Genomic DNA, 21,429 nt, shown 5'->3' with positions numbered 1-21,429 from the left:
TGGTTGTGCCCTACCATCACCTGAAGATAGCCTTGGCTATTCACATGTGAGTAGATGAAGACCGTGTGTGCGTGTGTGTGTGTGTGTGTGTGTGTGTGGTGGAGGGTAGGACAGCGAGAGCATAGGGTCAGCTATGGCAACACTTTCCTTCCCCTGCCCATCTCCAGTTAAAACCAGTGTCTTTACCCTAACCACAGTGCCCTGTAGCATCATGACCCCCTTGGTTCTAGAGCATGAACTTTGTGAGAGGCCCTGAACAAATCTCCTGCTGAAACTATAGTTCTTTTTTTTTTTTTTTTTAGATTTTATTTATTCATTCATGAGAGACACACACACCCAGAGGCAGAGACTCAGGCAGAGGGAGAAGCAGGCTCCATGCCGGGAGCCCGACGTGGGACTCGATCCCGGGTCTCCAGGATCATGCCCTGGGCCGAAGGCAGACGCTCAACCACTGAGCCACCGAGGTGTCCCTGACACTATAATTCTACCTCTCATCCTTGATTGCTCTACAGAGGAGAATATGTTTGTAACACATCTGAGTTTTTCATTTTCCCTCAGCAAACCTTCAAAACAAACTACGTATCAATGTGGGGACCTGGAAACAACATTTCATCTCTAGTGAAAGCTTGAGCATCTTAAGACAAACACACTGGGAAGAATCAGTCCTCATGTTTGCATAGAGTATTGGCCTTTGCAGAGCTTGGAGCATTCCTTTCTGACCTCTGTCCTTCTGAGAGAACTCACTGTGGGTGGAACAGCTCGGAGTCAGCAATAAGGAGAAAGGAGCTTATCCTGGGAGGTGGAGTGGAATACTCAAGTACTCTGGACTCTCCACTTACCCATCAGAATTACATATGTAAGCATCAGCGGGATCCTGACCTGGACCAAAATGAGGCCTGAGAATGCACTGTATTTATAATTTTGGATGCTTTATTATCTAAAGTCAAAAAGAGAAGATACAAAAGCAGTTTTATTTACCAAGTGAGGGCACTAGGCCTATGGAAAGTTTTGGTCCTTTTTGCTAAGCTGTCAGATGTTGCAGGCAGTTGGCCAGACGGCTGTGTTTTATGTCCCGGCTTAACATTTTCGAGGCTGCTGAATAATGTAGATCCTTTTCAGTGGAGTGACCTTCTCCAGAGCAGGTCTGGGTTTTTGATGTGCCATGTGCACCACTGCTGGAAATTTATGGCTGAGCTAAAGGTGAGAAGGAAAGAAAAAAATAAGCGTATTGGATTTTTTTGGTCATGAAGTATTAGAGTAGCAGAGAGCGATGCAGTTGGTCGGAGGAGTTTCACAGTTTTGGTTCTTTCTTTCATACATCTTTTTCCCATACCACCTCCAGCTCTGGGCTCACACATGTATGCATTCACCTGGGTGTCTCTCGTTAGCTTGTTTCTGATTTTGAAAACTATAAACTATACTATATACAAGATAATAAAAAAATACATGTGCATTTATATGTATGTTTTGAAGTGACTTTTTTTTTTTTTTTTGAGATTTCATTTATTCATGAAAGACACAGAAAGAGAGGCAGAGACACAGGCAGAGGGAGAAGCAGGCCCCACGCACGGAGCCTGACACAGGACTCAATCCCAGGAATCTGGGATCATGTCCTGAGCCAAGGGCAGATGCCCAACCGCTGAGCCACCCAGCCATCCCTGAAGTGACATGTTTAAAGGTAGAAATGCTTAATTATATCTCATTAGTCCTTTAACAAATATTTGGCCCTAGCACACACATATATGGATCACTACATTCTGAGGAGGCTATGGGGACACCAGAGAAGGTCCTGCAGGGGAGGAACACCTCCATTGTCAACAGACCAGAAATAAGGAACCAATGAAAGAAGTTGAAAAGAGTTAGGGTCAAGTGGTATGTTGAAGTCTGTGAAATGGCTGTTTTTGTAGGTCAAGAATGGTCCAATATTGAAGATTTCACATGGTTCAGTCTCCAAAGCCTGGCACGAAGAAAGCTGAAGAGTGATTAATTAGTAGCTTCAGGTAACAAACTTCTTATTAGTCATCCCATGGATGACATCTGTGAGGAAAAGTGGCTTTCAATGAACTCGGACTGAAACTTTGGACATTACGAGGAATTTCACACGGAACCAAGAGACTTTATGGAATTTTCACTAAGGAAAGCTTAAGATGGAAAAGATGTCCAGTGCCGTAAGCAATTCAGATGTAGTCTTCCTAGGAGAATTTGGACCCAGTGACCTTTTGGGCCCATTCCAGTTCTTGGTTTCTAAGCCGAGCGATACAACAGAAAGATACCTAAGGACACTTACCTTAGCCAGCAAGGGAGGGGTGCCTCAGCTCACCAGGAATTTAACTTGTCACTGCAGAACTTAGATGCCCTTGCCCTGACACTCAAGTTAAATAACCGGGAGATAAACTGCGCATGACCCCAGGCATCACATTGTTTATAGTTGTTCGGGTTCTTCTAAGGCAGGGAAAACATATGTGCCTTCTATCTCTTCTCAAATGTCCCTGAGCTCTGGGCACACAGCATTCCCTTTCATGTGGAACTTGACTCCAGAAAGTCCTTTCTTCTTGGTCTTAAAAAATTAAACACAGTGGAAGGATATACCCTCAAGTATTAACAGTGATTATCTCTGAGGAATTACGGGCAATCTCCAGTCTTCTTTACTTTGCCTGTCATTATTTTTCTAAAAATTTTTCTCTTACAATGAGTATACAGAAGTAATATAATAATTAAACCCAGGGATGGTCTCTGCTGGCGTTCTAGCGGGAAGGAAAAAACATAATCAGGGTATGGGTCATAAATGTTGCTTTAGAGTCTAAAAAAAGAGCCAATGCCTTTTTTCGGTCAAGTCAATTATCATTGGGCCACATGACATGTTATAGTGGGGTAAGGGCAGTGTGTTTTGTTTTTCTTTTAACATTAGAACTAAAAGGAAACTTAAGAGGCAGTGATTTCAGGGGTATCTCTAGTGTCACCTAAAACAGATGGATTATGTCAGGTTCGCTCTACACCACATAGAAGAGATTACAGGTGGGAGGAGCACCCTGCCAGGTTACTTCAAGTCCAACACAAGGTGAAGGGGGTGAGAAAGGAAATAGGTGATTCTGACATAACAGAAATGTGGGCAAGTAGCCAAGGGGAGATGGGGCAAGAGGACAAGTCGAGGCGGCGGAGACGAAGCCACAGAATTGCCTGTTGCTCTGAAGGCACGAAAGCCACCACTGCAGGGGTGAAACAGGAGGGGGAGGGTGGCACCCACTCATGACCTGACATCTTTAGGCTTATCTCTGCACTTCAGAGGCTGCAATTTTTTTTTTTTACTACTTAAAAAATTTTTAAATCCACATGACAAAATTTCCCATTTCAACCATTTTTAAGCAGTTTAGCTGCATTAAACGCATTTACATTGTTGGGCAACCATCCGTACTATTCACCTCCAGAACTTTTTCATCACATCGAACTGAAGCTCTGTGTCCTTTAAATAGTAACTCCTCACTCCCTCCTCCCACCTTCCAGCCTCTGGCAACACCTTCTCTGTCTGTCTCTGACTTCTGACTACTCCAGGTACCGCATATAAGTGGCCTCAGGCAGGATTTGTCCTTTCCTGTCTGGCCTCTGTCGTTTCTCTTAATGCCTTCAAGGCTCACTCATGTGGTAGTTAAGTGTCCGAATTCCCTTCCTTTCTAAGGCTGAATAATATCCCACTGACTGTGTAGATACCACATTTTGTAGGGATATGTAATGATGATAGCACGTTGGACGTTTTGGTCGCTTCTACCTTTTGACTATTGTGAATAAGGCTGCTCTGAACACTGGTGTACAAACAGCTGTTCAAATCCCTGCTTTCAATTCTTTTGAGTATATACCCAGAAGTGGAATCGCTGGATCATATAATTCTATGTTTAATTTTTTGAGGAACTGCCATATTGTTTTTTACAGTGGCTGTACCATTTGATGTTCCCATCATAGCGCACCAGGGTTAAGGGTTACATTTTTACTAAGACACTTAAGAGAGGTCCTGAAAGTTCTGCTCAACTGCCTTTCAGGAAGGGACTGCTGCAGATCGGAATGAGCGGGAGGCTGTCCCTGGGGCTGGTCGGTTGGCCATCTGTGAACTGATCTGGGAACGTTTAGGGGGGAAAAAAAATCAACAGGATTGAGAAGGAAGTGGAAATAATTCTGGCAAAGATAACAGCCTTAGGGAAACTGCCTATAATTATTAAATTACAAATGCACAGGTTTTAGGGAGCTAGTAGCAGGGCTGTACAGCAACTCTTGAATATATAATAAGGCAGTCAAGTTCTCTTTCTCATATGCTCCAATCCCTCAATTAGGATCACCCTAATGTTGAAGGATTTAGGGGTTGTGGATGGAGAATCTATAAAAAATCTTCCACCAGAACTGATGAAGCTGTAAGTAAAACGGTCAACTTCTCAATGCCCTAATAAATTCTTTGCTGTAGATTTTGTATCAATGGTGATAAGAAAATTTTTCAAGCTGGAACTAGAAATAAGTAGGAATAGCTTTCCAGAGTACAACTTCCAACCAGCTGTGTTTCAAGCTGGCATCTGAAATTTCAGAAGTTTGGATTTTTCATCATTAGTCTTTATAAAAGGACAGGGTTTGTAAAAAGAAAGGTGTTTCTTGTCTGATTCATTAGGATAAGAGAATCTAGGGTAACCCCGAAAGAGAAAGAATTCAAGGCTGGTGTATTTATAAGGATTTGTCTTGCTGTGACTCCATCACAGAAGGGGCAACATATTGAACTTGAAAAGCTGATCAATAGAAATTCCCACGTGGAGAATCTACCTTCATCTTGGGTAACTTTGACCTCAGAACCTATAGTTTTAGTTTCAGAGAAAAAAAAGCGAAAGAAGTTTAATAAAAGTCTTTACAATTGGAGCTGTGAAAGAAATTCTAGATGCGAGGAAATCGGTGGCAGGTTTTGTTTAAGAGGCTGAAGCTAGGTAGTATTAGCAGACAGGCAGCTCTTCCATTCATCTTTCCAGAGTGTTAACTTCCAACTTGAATGTTGGCACTTAGATTTCTACACCCCGTTAAGCAAAAGGCTTAAAACAAAACATTCAGCCCGAGTCAATGAAATTCAAGGATCCTCCTACGGTGATGTTAATCTACAGAACAAGAGAAACCCTTTTAGATTTGCAGATGCCTCTGATAGTTTCCGCTCCCTCAGGATCCCATTTCACACACTTCTCACTAAGTGTGGTGGTGGTGACACATCTGGCAACTTGAAAAGTGGCCCCAACTTTAACTAGGCTTCAACCTCCCACCTCCTCCACACCATAACCCAACCTTGTTCCTAATGCTTCATTCAATTGGCCGCTTTCACGTTCAGAGAAATTTCACAATTTCACAATTGTGAATTCGTTTCACAATTATTGCCAAATATCACTTCCATCACTGTCTAAAGAATTATATTTGGCAGTATCATCCTCTCTCACTCCCTGCCTTAAAAAAAAAAAAAAAAGAAAAAGAAAAGATTAAATGAACGACCATAAATCTCAGAGGAGCTACACGACTTCTAAAAGGTCAAACAGCCTTGAAGGAGCTGGTGGAGCTTGGTCTGAGACTGGTTCTCCCAGATTTTTAGCCCAGAGAGTTTTGGGGTTACATAACTCCTTTTCTGCAGGAATATCATGATATATGGCCTGTCACCAGGCAACATGAACCCTCTCATTATGTAGAGCTGAGAGAGGCAGGGAGGGCTGATTGGAGAGGGAAGGAGAGAAGCAGAAAAGTAGTGAGAGAGGTCTGCATGCAGGGAGGAGATGGGGGAAATAGTAGGAGGGGAAAATTTCAGGCTGCTTCCCACTTAGATTCATACAGTTCCAAGCTTTGGGGGATCGTTTTCCAATCTCTCAAACCTTAAGCTGATTTTAAAGTAGGGTATCCAGAGATGAATAACATATGGATAGAAATTTCTTTATTTTTCTTGCCATGTTTCAGTGGTTGATGAGATCTTATGAATAGGACCGTCCTCTTACTGCCTTACACTCTTTTTGAGAGAGAGACAGAGGGTGTGCACATGTGCGTGAGCAGGGGGAGGGGCAGAGGGAGCCGGAGAGAGCTGATGGGGATCTCGATCTCACGACCCTGAGATCATGACCTGAGCTGAAATCAAGAGTCGGACGCTTAACACACTGAGCCACCAGGCTCCCCCCTACCTTAGACTCTTAAGTTCTTACATTCATATGAGAATTAACATGAGTTCTTGGAACTAGACATAATCCTAGGGCAGTAATATTCATTCTGAGGGCAAGAATGAATATTACATATGCAGAGGATGTGACCCTCATTTCTGCTACTGCATTTCTTCTGCATTTTTCTTCTTGTATATTGTTAAGTCTTCATGACAATATTGTGAGGGGAATGGTAATGATGGTGAAAATCCATCAGCAGATATCTATATTTCCATTTCTCTATCTTTTATATATCTTGATTTTTTTGTATGAGGCAGTATAGTTTATGCATTTCTTTCATTTAAAAATTAAAGTATAATTTATCTACAGTAAAATATACCCTTCTTAGTGTACATTTATATGAGTTTTCACAAATACATACCATCTGTGACCAAAATCAGGAGATAGAACCCTCAATCCCCCAAATTCTATCCTGTCCCTTTCTGGTCAGCCTCTCCTCCCAGCTCCTGACAACCACTGATCTCAAGAGATCTGTTTTTTAAAAGGCATTGGTCTTTCCATCCCAAATTGATCTTTATTATAAAATCTTACTTAGGGGCACCTGGGTGGCTCAGTGGGTTAAGTGTCCAACACTTGATTTTGGCTCAGGTCATGATTTCCAGGGTCAAGAGATCAGCCCTAGCTTAGCACAGAGCCTGCTTAAGATTCTCTCTTTCCTTCTGCCCCTCCCTTCCCTACCACCTTGTGTGCTCTCTTTCTCCCCCCTCAAAAAAAAAATTAAAAAAAAAAAAGTCTTATTATGCTTCAGGTTGAATTATGGGTTCAGGGGGCATTTTTCTTAGTGGTAAGAAAACAACTGATCCCATCAAGTACCATATTCAAGATAGTTATACATGGTGATCTTGGGACTTGATTTTGTTGCAGGTTTCTTATACTTTGCCTGGGATTCCAAGTGATGTCCTGTAGGATACTGCCCTGGGAATAGAAGCTAACACTTACAAGGGCTAATTGCACCTGGCCCTGCTAAGTACTTTGCATATGTTTTATAATTTCATTTTATTCTCATAATATGTCTGTGAAATGGATACTTTAACCACATTCCCATTTACAGATGAGGAAACAGAGGCATAGAAAAGGCAAGAAATGTCAATGACAGAGCCAGTGGGAAACACATCTGATGTCTGATGTCAGCCCTGTTCTAGCCAGTAAACTATGCAGTCTTAGCCACAGTCCCACTGCAGTAAACATTGAATTCAGTGTCAAAGTTGTTTGTTTTGTTTTTTAGATTCTTAAAAATATTTATTTATTTGACAGAGAGAGAGCAGAAACAGGAGGAATGGCAGGCAGAGGGAGAGGGAGAAGCAGACTCCCTGCTGAGCAGAACCCACCCACCCCCACCCGTGGGGCTCCATCCCAGGACCCTGGGATCATGACTTGAGCTGAAGGCAGACGCTTAACAGACTGAGCCACCCAGGTGCCCCTGTTTGTTTTTTTAAATAGATACAGTTGCTGTTAAAAATATTTGTAACAACACACCATCTCAATGTTTTCTTGTGGTTTACAAATGCAACTTGTTATTATCGCTGTTGATTTTTCTTATAATCTGTGAAATAAGGAAGTGTTATTTTTAACTGAAAGGAAGAGAACTCCTCCATGTGAAGACATAAGCACCTATGTCTATAAAAAGCAATATAGACTCTGGCACTGTAACTAATACATGGCATAATCAACTTAGACTGACCACTCTCTTTAAACATTTTATTTTGGGTTCACATATATTCTAGAGGAACATGTCTAATCCCTCCAGTTCCACTTACAACTGTGAACAGTCTGTGGCCCCTGCGGAAGAGGCATCTGGTGGGCAGGTGCAGGAGGATGTGGGATGGAGAAGCCGGCAGCCTGTGTTGCTCTGACAGGGCACCATTCATCTCTGCCCTACTTCTAAAGCCAGGAAGGCAAAGAGCTGTTTATGACCTCACCTCGAATCTATTTGTGGAAGAACCAAGCCTCCCACATTAGAAGGCTTTGTAGCGGTAGCCTATAATCAAGATTTTGCCTTGTACTGGGACACCTGGCTGGCTCAGTCAGTAAAACATGCGACTCTTGATCTCAAGGTTGTGAGCTTCAGCTGCATGTTGGGCATGGAGAGGACTTAAAAAAAAAAAAAAACAAAACCTGCCTAGTACCATCTGCCTTGTTATATCCCATGAACTTCAGGCACAGCTGTTTATTTCGCTGTCACAGAACCAGTGCTACTCACCAGAACAGAGCACAAACAGGTTACTCTGTGCCAGGCACTGTTCTAAGAGCTTCACATGTACAAACTCACTTATTCCACATAACAACCCTGGGAAATATATACTCTTCCTTATCTCCATTTTTTTTATAGTGGGTTCCATGCCCAGCACGTAGCCCAAAGTGGGGCTTGAACCTGAGATCAAGACCCTGAGATCAAGACCTGAGCTGAGACCAAGAGTTGGATGCTGAACCGACTGAGCCATCCAAGTGCCCTTCCTTGTCTCCGTTTTACCAAGGACTTATCTAAGGCACAGTATAATTTGCTCAAGGTCATAGCAATAGTAAGTGGAGGAGCTACTACTAGATGGAGGCCCCAGAGGTCCAGCTGCTCAGTTTCTGCTCCGACCTTTTCCAGGCCCCTGATTTTGGCAGCAACAGCTAGTCTTCCTTCTATAAATTATGCACAGTCCTGTCCCTTCAATTAATGTGAGAGCAGCAGAAAGAGTGGTTATTTGTTGCTTTAAATGCAACTTATATGCCCTGTAGGAGTAGAATAAGGACTCTTATTTAGTTTGCCTACAAACCTTAAAAACAAACTAGTAAAACCAAAGCACTGTTGCTCTAGTAAGAGTTTTCTGAGTTTCTGGAGCTACTTAGAAGAAACACAAGAAAAAAAAAGAAAGAAAGAAAGAAACACAAGATATAGAAATAAAAATAGCAATAGCCAACCACCTTCATAAACAGATGTTACTGGATAAACCCAGCCGGGGCCCAGCGTGCCTCCAGCCCTAAACTGTGCAACCCTCCACCACCCACCTTCACCTCAAATCAGATATTTCCTTGTGGGTATGCAGTGGTGGGGAGGAAGGCCCCAAACTACTGACTTCCCAATACACAGGCTGCTTTTTTCTAGAAATAGGCCATGAGAAATGAGATGCCACTGAGAAATATTTGGGATGGCAGAGTAAAATGCTGCCAGCTTGGTGTCATGATTCTTGCATTGTTTTCTCTCTTATTTTTGAAATGCTTTATTTTTATCTTTTTAAAATTTTTTTTTAAGATTTTATTTTTATTTATTGAGACACACAGAGAGAGAGAGGCAGAGACACAGGCAGAGGGAGAAGCAGGCTCCATGCTGGGAGCCCAATGTGCGACTCGATCCAGGGTCTCCAGAATCACACCCCTCACTGCAGGCGGCACTAAACCGCTGTGCCACCAGGGCTGCCCTGAAATGCTTTATTAAATAGACACTAGGAATTTGGGAGAAACAGCTTTTCTCACCAAAACCTCTTTGCGGCCCTTGGACTGAGAGCAGATTCTTTCACAAGGACGGCAAATCTCTGAGCTGGATAAAAGCTCAGTGGTCAGTGCTCGTTCACTCAGGGAGCCCCATGTGATGGATTAATACTGATTGGGAGCATTCCGTGGAGGGAGGGGTCTCACCTGCACCCCAAAGCCTCACCTTCTCCAGTGTGTCATTCAGAGTATCCATGGCCTGGAGTTTGGCAACACTTGCAATGGTACTGTAAAGAGGAAACAAAATGTCATATAGGACCTGAAAAACCTTCCCACTAAGGAGGCTACATGGTTTATACAAGGACTATCTACTTGGCCTTTAAGCTTTTACTCTGCTGTGGCAATATCTAGAAGAAAAAACAATTCTACTTCCGTGCGCCCATGTGCTACAAAAATCTTTGTAGGCCACGTTATTATTACGAGGCTATTTTTCTTTTCTCTTTCCATTAGAGTATATAGCTTGGTGATTATTCACAACTAGTCAAACCAGCCCGCCCTAAGGAAAACCACTACCTGACTTACAGCTCTGCAGTTTGACTGTTTCTGTACTTCATAAAACGAGTCACGCAGCATGTACTCTTTTGTGTCTGGCTTCTTTTTCTCAGGCCAGTTTATTTTGTAGGAGAGCGTCAATCAGGGCTGAGCCTTCCTTCTTGATGGAAAATTTGTACTTGGCTTTATTTATTTATTTATCCATCTATCTATCTATTTATTTTTTTGTTTTCTGGATGGTTGGTGTTGGTTAGTAGTAGTTACTAGGAAATGGACATAGATTGCTGATACTTAGAAATTTATTTCCTCTGATACATTTTGTAAAAGCCATTCTCCAAGATGTAAGGAGTGATGTCTGTCTACGAAAATGAGGCCCTCGTGTCTCCTGAATACACTCCTGAAGCAGAGGGAGTGCTTAACCAACCAACAGCAGAGGTGAATGAGGGTAGAGCTAATGAAGCTTCAGCTTCCGAGCCTCCTTCTGCACCTGTTCCTTCCCCAGCAGGCATGTTCCTAGCTCTTTCATATCTGTGATGTTTTACTATTTTTCTTTAAAGTGGCCCCCAAATCCTATATGCATCAGGCCCTACATACCTATATCTATTGCTGGTAAATAGGATGAGGAGGGGGGAGAGAGTGAGAGCAATTTCTTGCTGTTTATGTTGTGCAGTGGTCCCATTCTCATCTTTTAATGACTATTAGACAACAATAGAGTTTTTAAAGACGGTTCCAATCACCACTTAATTACTCTCTGGTCACCTCTTCCCACATCGTTCAGCTGACGTTAGAATTCATAGTAAGTCCCCATTTCCTGAGGTACAGAGAAAGGAATGACTTGTTCACTGGCTGCCAGCTGGATGTCATTTCCAAGCCATGACTTTTTAGTTTCCGAGTCCCTGGGCCAGGCATGTTAATCAGGATGGCAATAAACAGGGTTTAGGCTTGAATCAGGTTTTAGTAACAAAACCAGCTTGCAGTTCCATCACAATCTGGTGTCATTTCAAGTGCTTTCTGTATTCTAAGAACTGTCCTAGATGCCGGGTCAAAAGATAAATAATATGTGAACCCTACTGCTGAGGATCTACAGCCTTTGCCTTTCATTATGTGCTAGTTATATTCTGGTATCAGAAGAAACAAACATTTATTGGTAATGGGGAAGATGAGCATTTCATTTTAAAAGTGGAACAAATCCTTAAAAAATTCCCATCCCAGATATTGGGAAAAAAACTTGAAAAGTGATTTAAATGCATTTTTATATGAAAGAGCCAGAGAAATTCCGTAGTCTCTTTCCCTCTGCATTCCCTGAGACTATTATTAATTCTTAGGGATGCATCCTGAACATCCTCTAATTGACTCCATTAGAATCACTCTTCAACTCATCGGTGGAAACCATCTGGAAATTGTCTCTGAAGTGCCTCCCTTACCTCCTTGGAGGAGCCAGTTTTGCACATTTCTTTCTTTTTGAACACAGTTATTTTCTTTAACCACAGTCCAATGATTGGGCCATTCGTGCACTTGCCCAGCCCACAGCTCTCTGCTTAGCTCTGAGAATGGTGCCTTTTGTCAACGTTACAGCCGAGGGAGCAAGGGAGAAACAACTTCAGTATCTATATGCCTTCCGGCTATGTCAAATAGAGTGGCCATTATTTTCTAAATAATTGAGTGATAGATTTAAAACAAACTAAGAAAAAAAACATTTATTTTTAATTCATAAGATTTGCTGCAGCAGAAAGCATATTATGAAAACAGGGCAGGCTTACGGACACTATTTTAAAGGCTAATATGAAGATAAGCTAACAGAACAGGAGTCAGGTGGGGATGCAATTGGGATTGTGCTTTTTAAGTACCAGACAGCTGGGTTGGCTGCAGAGAGGAGGAGGATGTGGGTGGTGAGGGGGCCCAGAGAGAGTCTTCCAGAAGACAGCCCCATCACCACTGCTTCTTAGCTGGCTGCCCCTAACCCTGTTCAGCAAAGGCCTAGGGAGCATTGGTCTGTCTCAAATTGCAGGGAGGCTTCTGACTTCTGGAAGCAGAGTTACTCAAAACAATTTGAGGTGATGAAGGAGAAGAAATTAAGTAATCCCTACCTTGTTTTCTCTAATCCTGTTTTTTTTGTATGTCTCTCCATGACACCAATTTCTTGTTTCTTGGGAATGCGCATTCCTCCAGCCTTTACTATAAACAAATAAGCAACACACAGGAGTTTTGGTTAGAATAGAAAGGGTAGGCTTGCTTTTGTTGTTTGAGGTATGAATTAGATCTGAAAAGAATTTTAGTACTTTCTGAGGATTGAAACTTTTATCTAAATCAACAGAATGAAGCATTACCTTGAACTGAATAGAAGAAATTATATTGTGTCATGCAAACAAGGTAGGGAAGGGGAGAAGGGTTGAGGGCTGCTTGTTTATGTTCAGAGAGCAGGACCTGAGGCTAAACAAAGCAGCAGAGGTTTACACCTTTGGGTTGGGGAGGAGAAGGGCCACATACTCTCCTAGGCATTTCACTGAAAACCATTTTTTCTTGTTATCAAACCAATTACTCTCTTTAGGGTAGCAACAGACCATTACAATGTGACCCTCTTGTTTTCCCATGAGATTAAAGTTTGTGCAAGGCTTGCATTTCTTTTTCTTTTCAACTAAAGCATTCAAAAGCACAGATTCCGAGAGATGAGCCAAAAGTCAGGGCATGCGGTAGTAACAGGCGTTTAATTCAAGAGAGATGCTTCTGATCCCACTGGAACCCCACCTTCCCATCCCAGACCCCCAAACCTCTGGACTTTGGTCAAACTCAGATGTTCTAATGAGTAATTAAACTATATTAATAATCCTGCCATTCAGGAGATCAATTAGTGTTAATCAGGCTACAGATGACCTAACAGCAATTCAAGTGTTTAACAATGTCAGATGAAATCAACTTTTGAAAAAGAACAACCCATTTCAGATTGCAAGTCGAAGCAAATACTTCTTTCTGTTCCCAGGAAATTTGCTCATCTAAAATCTGACAAGCTCAAATGAGAAAAAGCTAAATGGACATTGATGTGTTTGAACCTGTTAATTCTTTTTATGGAAATGTCAAATTGGCCATTTCTAAAACTAGCTCCAATAAAGTGAAAAGTAAAGAAAATCTATTCTATTTCTCAATGTGCTTATCAATTTGACACTATCATGGTTCTTTAAGAATTATTACATATTCTGTTGATTTTTGTAAAACATGCATAAGGCACATAATTCAGAAAGTGTGAAGGATCTGCAGTCTCCATCCCACCAATATTTCCAGCGTCTATTCATTTCCCTTGACACTAATGTTACATGGGTCCTGTGTGCACATCCAGATATTGTACATGTTGTTCTTTTTCAAATGACAGCATAAAATACACATTGTTCTGCATCTTGTTTGTTTATATTTTTCATACAATCATAAACTTTGGAGTAAATTCCCTATCTATCCAAATATAGAGAAATGTATTGTTCTTTTTAACATCTGCTTTAAAATTTCATTATGTGAACGTTCTGTGTTTACTTAGCCAATTCCCAAATGTTGGACATTTCAGATGTTTCTAATTCATTGATGTCACAAACAATGCTGCAATAAATATCCTTTTATATGCATAATTTTGCACAAGTGCAAGGATACCCATGGGATAAATTCCTACAAGAGATCTTGTTAGTTCTTAAGGGTTTGTACATTCCGAATTTTCCCAAGTCTTGCCAAATTGCCCTTCCCAGAGGTTGTACCAGTTTACAATCTCACTATGATGACAGTGATTGTTTCCCCCTACCTCTGGCAACAATGGGAGCTAGAAAATGTTTGGTTTTGTCTACCAATAAGTTAAAAAAAAAAAAGATAACTTCTTTAATTTGCATTTCTTCCATTTTATTAAAGATTGAGCTTGTTTCTGTGTTTTAGAAGCCATTTCTATTTTCTTTTTATGAACTGCTCAATTTTTTTGGTCCATTTTTTTCTATTTGATTCCTACTCTGATCTATTAATCTCTCTGTCCATTTACGCACGTAAATGTTGCAACTCTATTTTAATGAATGTAGCAGCATATATGTATGTGTATATATATATATTTATTAAAGAATAGTTGACAATGATTGCAGCATTGCATGGCAATATCTGATAGAGTTAGTCCTTCTTTGTTATGTTTCCTTTGCAGAATTTCACTAGCTATTCTGACCTATTTTTCCATATGAACTTTAAAATCAGTTTGTCAATTCCTTCCCCAAAAGTCCTGCTGATTATTTTTTTAATGGTCTTGTTTTAAATGTATAGACTTTTTATTTTATTTATTTTTTATTTTTATTTTTTTAATAGTCAGTGGTATTTTTTTTTAATTTATTTATTTATTAGAGATACAGAGAGAGAGAGAGAGGCAGAGACACAGGCAGAGGGAGAAGCAGGCTCCATTCAGGGAGCCCGATGTGGGACTCGATCCTGGGTCTCCAGGATCCTGCCCCGGACCAAAGGAAATTTATAGACTTTTTAAAAAGGGAAAACTCAAATGTTTATATTCCTGGTGACTATTCAAGAACATGGTATGCTGTTCCATCTTTTTTTGGGTCCCTCAGTAACTGGCTTGCATAAATCTTAACACATTTACTGTTAGGTTTATTTTCTAAGCATTTTATCTTGGTTGTTACCATTGCTATTATAAATGGAGTCAATTCTTCAATTATAACTCTGACAGATCATTGTTATTATATCATTGATTTTATACCCAGACCTTAATTGAATTCTTATTGTTTGTAATAGTTTTTGTTGATTCTCTTAGGTTTTTCAGGTAAAAAAAAAAATACAACTTGTAAGGAATTATAGCACTACTTCCTGTAGAATAATGTTAAACAGTTGTGGTGATTAACATCTTTATTATCCTAATTTTTAAGGGATTGCTTTTAGTGTTTTCCCATTAAGTATGATGCATACGTAGGTGGATATACACACACACACAGACACACACACACAAATATATATATATATATATACATATATATATAAATACATATATATATAAATGTGTACATATTTATATATTTTTTCATATTAAGGAAATATTTTTCTATTAGTATTTCACTGGGCTTAAAAATTACAAATGCCTTTTTAGCATTCATGGATATGATCCATGGTTTTTGTCCTTCATGTGGTTACTTACAGTAACAGATTAATGGATATCTTACTATCAAACCATTCTTGCATTCATAAAATAAACTCACCTTGGCCATTTTGAATCACCAAGTTGTTTTTTCATTGATTATAAAAGCTTTTCATTAGAATTTTTGTAATATTAGATGCAGTCTAGGAAAAGCACGCTATTTTTACACATGGTCTGCTTTAAATTAATACACATAGACAGAGAGAGACACACATTATATGAGAAAAAGGCATACCAAATAATCAGTAACAGAAATCAAATGATGTGAAAACATCTTTGGGACAGCCATGGAATGTAGATGTGAGATAAACCGAAGTATAGCTTTTCTAGGAAGACTGAAGAGGGAGTGCCTTGTGTGAGGGGTGGTGGTGTTCACAGCACTCTCACTGTCTCTTGAACTGAGAGGAGTCATACAGAAGGTCTAGAGCTCGGGCCTTCAGTACCTCTCCCAACTGTATTTTTCTTTCTCCTTGTGACAAATGCGTTTGAAATATGGAGTGCTATAACTATTTTCTTATTAATACTCCTTGTGTTTTCCCTGCTGCTATTGTTTCTACATAGTTTCATCTACATGGACTGATTATTATCACCAACTATAGGAATAAATGTGTTGGGCAGCCCGGGTGGCTCAGTGGTTTAGTGCCGCCTTCAGCTCAGGGCGTGATCCTGGAGACCGGGGATTGAGTCCCGCATCGGGCTCCCTGCATGGAGCCTGCTTCTCCCTCTGCCTGTGTCTCTGCCTCTCTTTCTCTCTCTCTCTCTCTCTGTGTGTCTCTCATGAATAAGTAAATAAAATCTTAAAAAAAATTTTAAAAAAGGAATAAATGTGTTAATAGTTAAAATAAACAGTAGTTTAAAATGAGAAGCCCCCCCCCCAAAAAAAAATAATAAATAAAATGAGAAGCCCTTTGGAATGTTGAGTTCTATGCTATTGATTTGCAAAGACCTTGACAATCTAGAGAAGTCAAGAGGAGAGGGGCCAGATGAAGAAGGGAGCCATGTCACAGGAGGAACTAGGGTGTCTGGAAGGATCACCTCTGAAGAGGATAGACTCAAGGGAATGTGGGTGCCATCTTCAAAGACCTGCGGGTTATCACATGGAGGAGGAATGGCTTCCTGGTGAGGAAATCAGTCGTATTTATTTTATGTTGTTCCAGAGGACAGAATGCAAAGGATGAATGTTCCAGAAAGGTGGAGCCTGGCTACTAGCCTGGCTAATTGATGTTATTCAAAGTGAAGTCGGTTGCCTAGTACAATAGTAAGTCCCTTGGCTCTCAGTTTGTTAAAGAAAAGAAATCCACCTGCCATGAACATCTCAGGGGGATTTGGGGGAGTTTGCTAGAAGTTGAACTAGATGACCTTCATCATCAAGTCTTTGCCTCCAAAATAAAATCACTCCTCCCTTTGGAAAGAATATAAGGCACTGAATAGAGAAGTAAATGCCAAAAGAATTTTTTAAAAGATTTTATTTATTTATTCATGAGAGACACAGACAGAGAGAGGCAGAGACATAGGCAGAGGGAGAAGCAGGCTCCCTGTAGGGAGCCTGACGTGGGACTCGATCCCGGGACCCCAGGATCATGACTTGGGCTGAAGGCAGGCGCTAAACTGCTGAGCCACCCGGGTGTCCCCCAAAAAAAATTTAAAAATTTATTATTAGGCATATTCCTAAGAATGATAAAACAGAGATATTTGAGGGGAAATTAAAAATTATCCCAGAAGATTCCTACTTTCGTGTAGGAGACTCTGATTCCTCCCTGTGATGGGGCTCTATGCTCTAACTCATTGATTTAGGAAGCATAAGTAAACCACACACACCTTGGATTTCCAGACACTGTTCTCATATCAAACTTGTTCTGGTAGGTAATTTGCTTGGTCAGCCATGTACAGTAGAAAGACACAGAAGATAATATCCCCATACTCTGGATGGATAGACTAAGACACAAATTAAGGCTCCCACTACTTGGGGTGACTGAACCAGATGGAACCAGTTTGTGGGAGGGTCATCTTCAAAGCTCTGCTGGGAACACTAGTCACACTAGTCTCTGGAATCTAGATAAACCATTGTAAATAAATATTTACAATTCAACACAAACAGATACTTGCCCATGTTCCATATACCAGATAGGTTCAACTCACAAGAACTCTTCAAAGTTTCACTGTGTCTAACTTTGTTTTCTTAAAATTGCAATAATTTACATAATTCCATGTATGGAACTATATTCCCTTTGAACTTCTAGAGACAGACCAATCAGAATTGGGCAAGGTAAAATATGAACTGATTTAACATTTTAACCTTTTTTTTGAGTACAAATACATAAGACTTTAAGCAAAATGAATTAGAGATAAAAATGTAAAAGAGAGAGATGCCTTTCTGTAGTTTCATTAGAAAGTCTAAATTTCTGTGAGGAAAATGAACCTTTGCTTTCCTGCCTCTGAATAAACGTTATACTCTTGTGGCTAGTTTTGTAGTTTATAACTTTGCAAAAACAGGCCCTTGAGTTTAGAATGCTGTATAATAATTTTCCAGTTAAGATTTTCCAGACAAAAATTTTTGGTATAGGAGAGTCAAGATAAAGAAAGACACATCAGCCCACAAAATAAGCTTTTTTCCCTTCACTAATCAGTGGGAAATGGATGGGAAAAAGCTGAGTAACACAAAGGTTTGTGCACACTTTGCCTGGTGACTGAGCACTTATACCTGAAGATTTTAAGTAAAAGTTTAGATGTTTGCAAAACATTCACTTTGCACTTACAGTCAATTTTTCAGCCCATTTTAAGATGTCAATCAAGACCCAAAAAGTTAGGAAAAGATGGTAAAGTAAAGAGAGAGGGCTTTAGAATAGGAGAGCTTTGGCATGGGGCCCACTTTATTTTTCAGATCTCAGCCCCACGGACCCCACTATCTGTGTGGCTTTGGGCAAGTCCCTCAACCTTGCTGACTTTTAGTTTGTTCCTCTGTGAAACAAAGACGATGGCACATCCTGGTCCACAGGGCTGTTGCCATGCCTAGGAAAGCAGCTGGTCTTGCAATCATCCAAATCCCTGCCCCCGTGATGTTTAGGGGAGCCAGTCTCACAACCTCTCCTTGAGCCTTACAGATCAACAACCCCCATTAGTTGACTTGAGTAGATTGGAGTTGAGTGAATTGAGCCTTTGGTGTTTGTTTTAAGTGACGCTGACCCTTGGGCATGTCTTCAGACTTTCTTCTCTCTTTAGTGAGCCAGAAAACTGATTCTCTCTGGGGGTTCCGTGGTGACCCCTCTGGTGGCTTGATTCATTTAACTTAAACCAAATTACAAGGTGCAAGAAATCCAGAAAAACTTGGGAACTCCTGCTCTTTCTAGTTCCTCGCATACTTGGCCTCCTCCTATTACCTTCCATACACATTTTTGGCCATTCATGCAATAGGGTTCTTCTAAACCTGAGAGCGAGGCGAATAAAAAAAAAGCAGAAAATCCAAAGCTAAGCTGGCTAGTGCCTAGGCCACATCATGTTTCATGTAGTCTGTTTCACAGCACACATTGATAACCAGGGCTAACAGAAGCGCAATAGATTACTATACATGAAAGAAAAGCAGCCCAGCCCTCCACACGTAGATGGGAAAGAGTTACAGCTGTTTGACTTCTGAGAGGTTTCATTTTTAACCCTGACGAGGCAGGCCCATGTCCCTTGTCCATTCCCTTCTGCTCCCTTCTGCTCTGACTGCTGGTAGGGCCTTGTGCTGCCCTCCAACATCAGGAGGTCTTCCAATTGGGGAGGATAATTCCTTCTGACAGCCCGTGTTTCACTAGGCCTGCACTTTAAAGAGATTAGCATTCGTGGGCCAGGTGCTTTCCATAGGTGTTCTCCTTTAATCATCATTACCACCTTATAATATCGATGTAATTTATTAGCCCCTGCTTTAAAGATAAGGACGCCTGGGGCCAGAAAGCAGAGGTTAAGCCGAAGGTCGGCCCAATTGCAAAGGCAGTGTCAGACCCTTCCCTCCATATCACACCTGCTGCCCACTTTCAGTCATCTCTATATTTGCTTATAGAAATCAGGTGAAGCTTCAGTGGAGTTTTGGCAATGGACAATTTTTGTTCCGTGAGTAAAATTTTGCACCATGGCAAACTGGTTCAGACTTAAAATATGTAGCAAGACAAGCTGAAGGATGAGGTTTCTTTGTTCCCTTGCTCTCAGCGGGGAGGCAAAAGTCTGCCTTCATCTCCATTCTAATTATCCCAAACCTCTTATCTATAGTGTCACAGTTCATAATAATTAATTGTCATGCCAGAGGCATTGTGACATGCTTGATGGAGTCATGGTGTGCTATGTACACAGAGTAATTAGCAATCATTAGTGGTGGGGCAGAAAGTTCCTGGTGGTTTCATTCAAACTTCCATTTGGTTAAGTTTATCTCTGTGTTCTTTGTTCATAAATGTAATTTAGCAAATCAGATTTTAGCTTACCCATTTCATGAAGGATTGGGGTGGAAGTGGTGGGAAGAGAACGTGTTTTTCTTTTTCTTTTTTTTTTTTTTTTGGTCTCTCTGTAATGAATGTCTCTTGTAATAATTTGCATGTATAGTTCCTGACCATTAGTTTGCATCATTAACTTTGTTTTATTTTTTTCAGAGAGGGAGAGAGAAGTGAGTGGTTGGGGAGGGGCAGAGGGAGAGAGAGAATCCCAAGCAGACTTCACACCCAGCACAGAACTTTATGTAGGGCTCAATCTTACGATTCTGAGCCAAAATCAGGAGTCTGACGCTCAACCAGTTGGGCCACCCAGGTGCCCCAGCATCATTAACTTTAAATATAGGTAATGTTAACTATGGCTAAATCCAATTACAAATATAAAATGTCAGGAGTCTGCCCCTGGAAACCAGGGCACGGTGTCTAGAATTTGAAGCTCAGAGTTAGTAGTAAAATTCGTACTCTTTTCAGGTGGGCAGCCCACCAGAAAGCCATTGAACCTCTGTGTCAGTGTTTGAAGCTTTCTTAAGGTTATTACCTGCCAGCATCCTCTGCAGCAAAGATGACTAAAATAACCTTGGCTTAGAAGTGCCAAAGCATTACGCCAATAAATAAGGTTCGTAAATGGAGAAAGGCAAGAACAAAGTAGTCAAGATTTTGAGATGTTTCTTGAGGAAAAAAAGAAGGAAGGCAGTTGAAAGAACATAAAACTGGCTTAAAAATAGTCTTGCATGCCTCATCCAATCTATATGAGCGTATGGTTAAGTATAATAAAACTAATCGCCATATTTCACAGAGCATAAGTCAAAAAAAAAAAAGAATGAGAGAAAAGTGGGTATTTTACAAAACACCTTGATTGCTACCTTCCCTAGTCAGCCCCTCCTGTGCTTGGGTCCATATTAAAAAATGCCCCTTAGCTTGGTGATGAGGCAAACTACATTATTGATAACACTGCCCAAACCCAAAGCCTGAGGAGAGAGAGAAAATAAAGTTGCTGTCCTCCATGTGGAAGCTGCTTTGCCTGGGTACTGAGTCAGATGAGGTACAGTCATCCTGGGGTGATGGAGTCTTAGAGCTGGAACCTCTTGGGAGGAAGGTTGCCATGGCAGTAAATCAGCATCTTCCCGTGGATGTGTCTCTGCTCACCTCCAGCCAGGGAGGGAAGGTCCAACCTTAACTATCCCTTTTCACAGGCACCGAATCCCTTATGCCTTCATCTATAATTAGGTTTTAATTCAACCAGGACTTGACAAATCCTCAGGTGGTTTATAAGCAAGCCCAGAAAGTTCTAAGACATAGGAGGAAATCAGGTGGTGTGAAGTTAAAGCAACAACAGGGACATTGCGAACCTCTGCTCTGTGGGGAGGTTGAAGGCGTTGGTGGAAGGAGGAGCAGCAGCAGCAGTGAGACCAGTGCTATCTGCAGGACAGAGGGCAGGTGGGTAGCCTACCTGCAGGAGGATGCCCCCCTTTCAGCGGGGGGAGCAGGACTTGCACTTCACTTGCCATAGCGCGTGCCAGTGCCAGTGCCAAGGCCGGGGACGGTGCTCTGGAGGTTGAGTGCCAACTGATGCTGCCCCACTGCAGCCTGGCTTTATACGGGCTGGGGGGCGGGGCCCCTTAAGGGCATTGCTGAGCAGCAACAGGGC

General features: G+C 41.2%; 1 protein-coding gene across 1 annotated transcript; it reads right to left on the bottom strand.

The window, feature by feature from the left end:
* Positions 1-908: 908 nt before the first annotated feature.
* DAPL1 (death associated protein like 1) lies at positions 909-21,344 on the bottom strand. Its single transcript, XM_041723058.1, has 4 exons — positions 21,232-21,344; positions 12,260-12,347; positions 9,847-9,907; positions 909-1,194 (listed from the first exon to the last, which is right to left on the bottom strand). The coding sequence occupies exons 1-4, from the start codon at positions 21,287-21,289 to the stop codon at positions 1,078-1,080; spliced, it is 324 nt and encodes a 107-aa protein (XP_041578992.1). The 5' UTR covers positions 21,290-21,344; the 3' UTR covers positions 909-1,077.
* Between the last annotated feature and the right edge of the window lie 85 nt (positions 21,345-21,429).

Source organism: Vulpes lagopus, chromosome 11 (genome assembly GCF_018345385.1).
Source record: "Vulpes lagopus strain Blue_001 chromosome 11, ASM1834538v1, whole genome shotgun sequence".
NCBI classification, from domain to species: Eukaryota; Metazoa; Chordata; class Mammalia; order Carnivora; family Canidae; genus Vulpes; species Vulpes lagopus.
This window is presented reverse-complemented; position numbering and strand designations above follow the sequence as displayed.

Bases quoted from the DNA above. Each gene is read 5' to 3' on its own strand.
- DAPL1 (XM_041723058.1), bottom strand. From the start codon at position 21,289: ATGGCAAGTGAAGTGCAAGTCCTGCTCCCCCCGCTGAAAGGGGGGCAT. The intron at 12,348-21,231 runs GTAGGCTACCCA...ATTTGTTTATAG, and splicing joins AGGGGGGCATCCTCCTGCAG to TAAAGGCTGGAGGAATGCGC. The intron at 1,195-9,846 runs GTGAGGCTTTGG...TCTCACCTTTAG, and splicing joins TGAATGACACACTGGAGAAG to CTCAGCCATAAATTTCCAGC.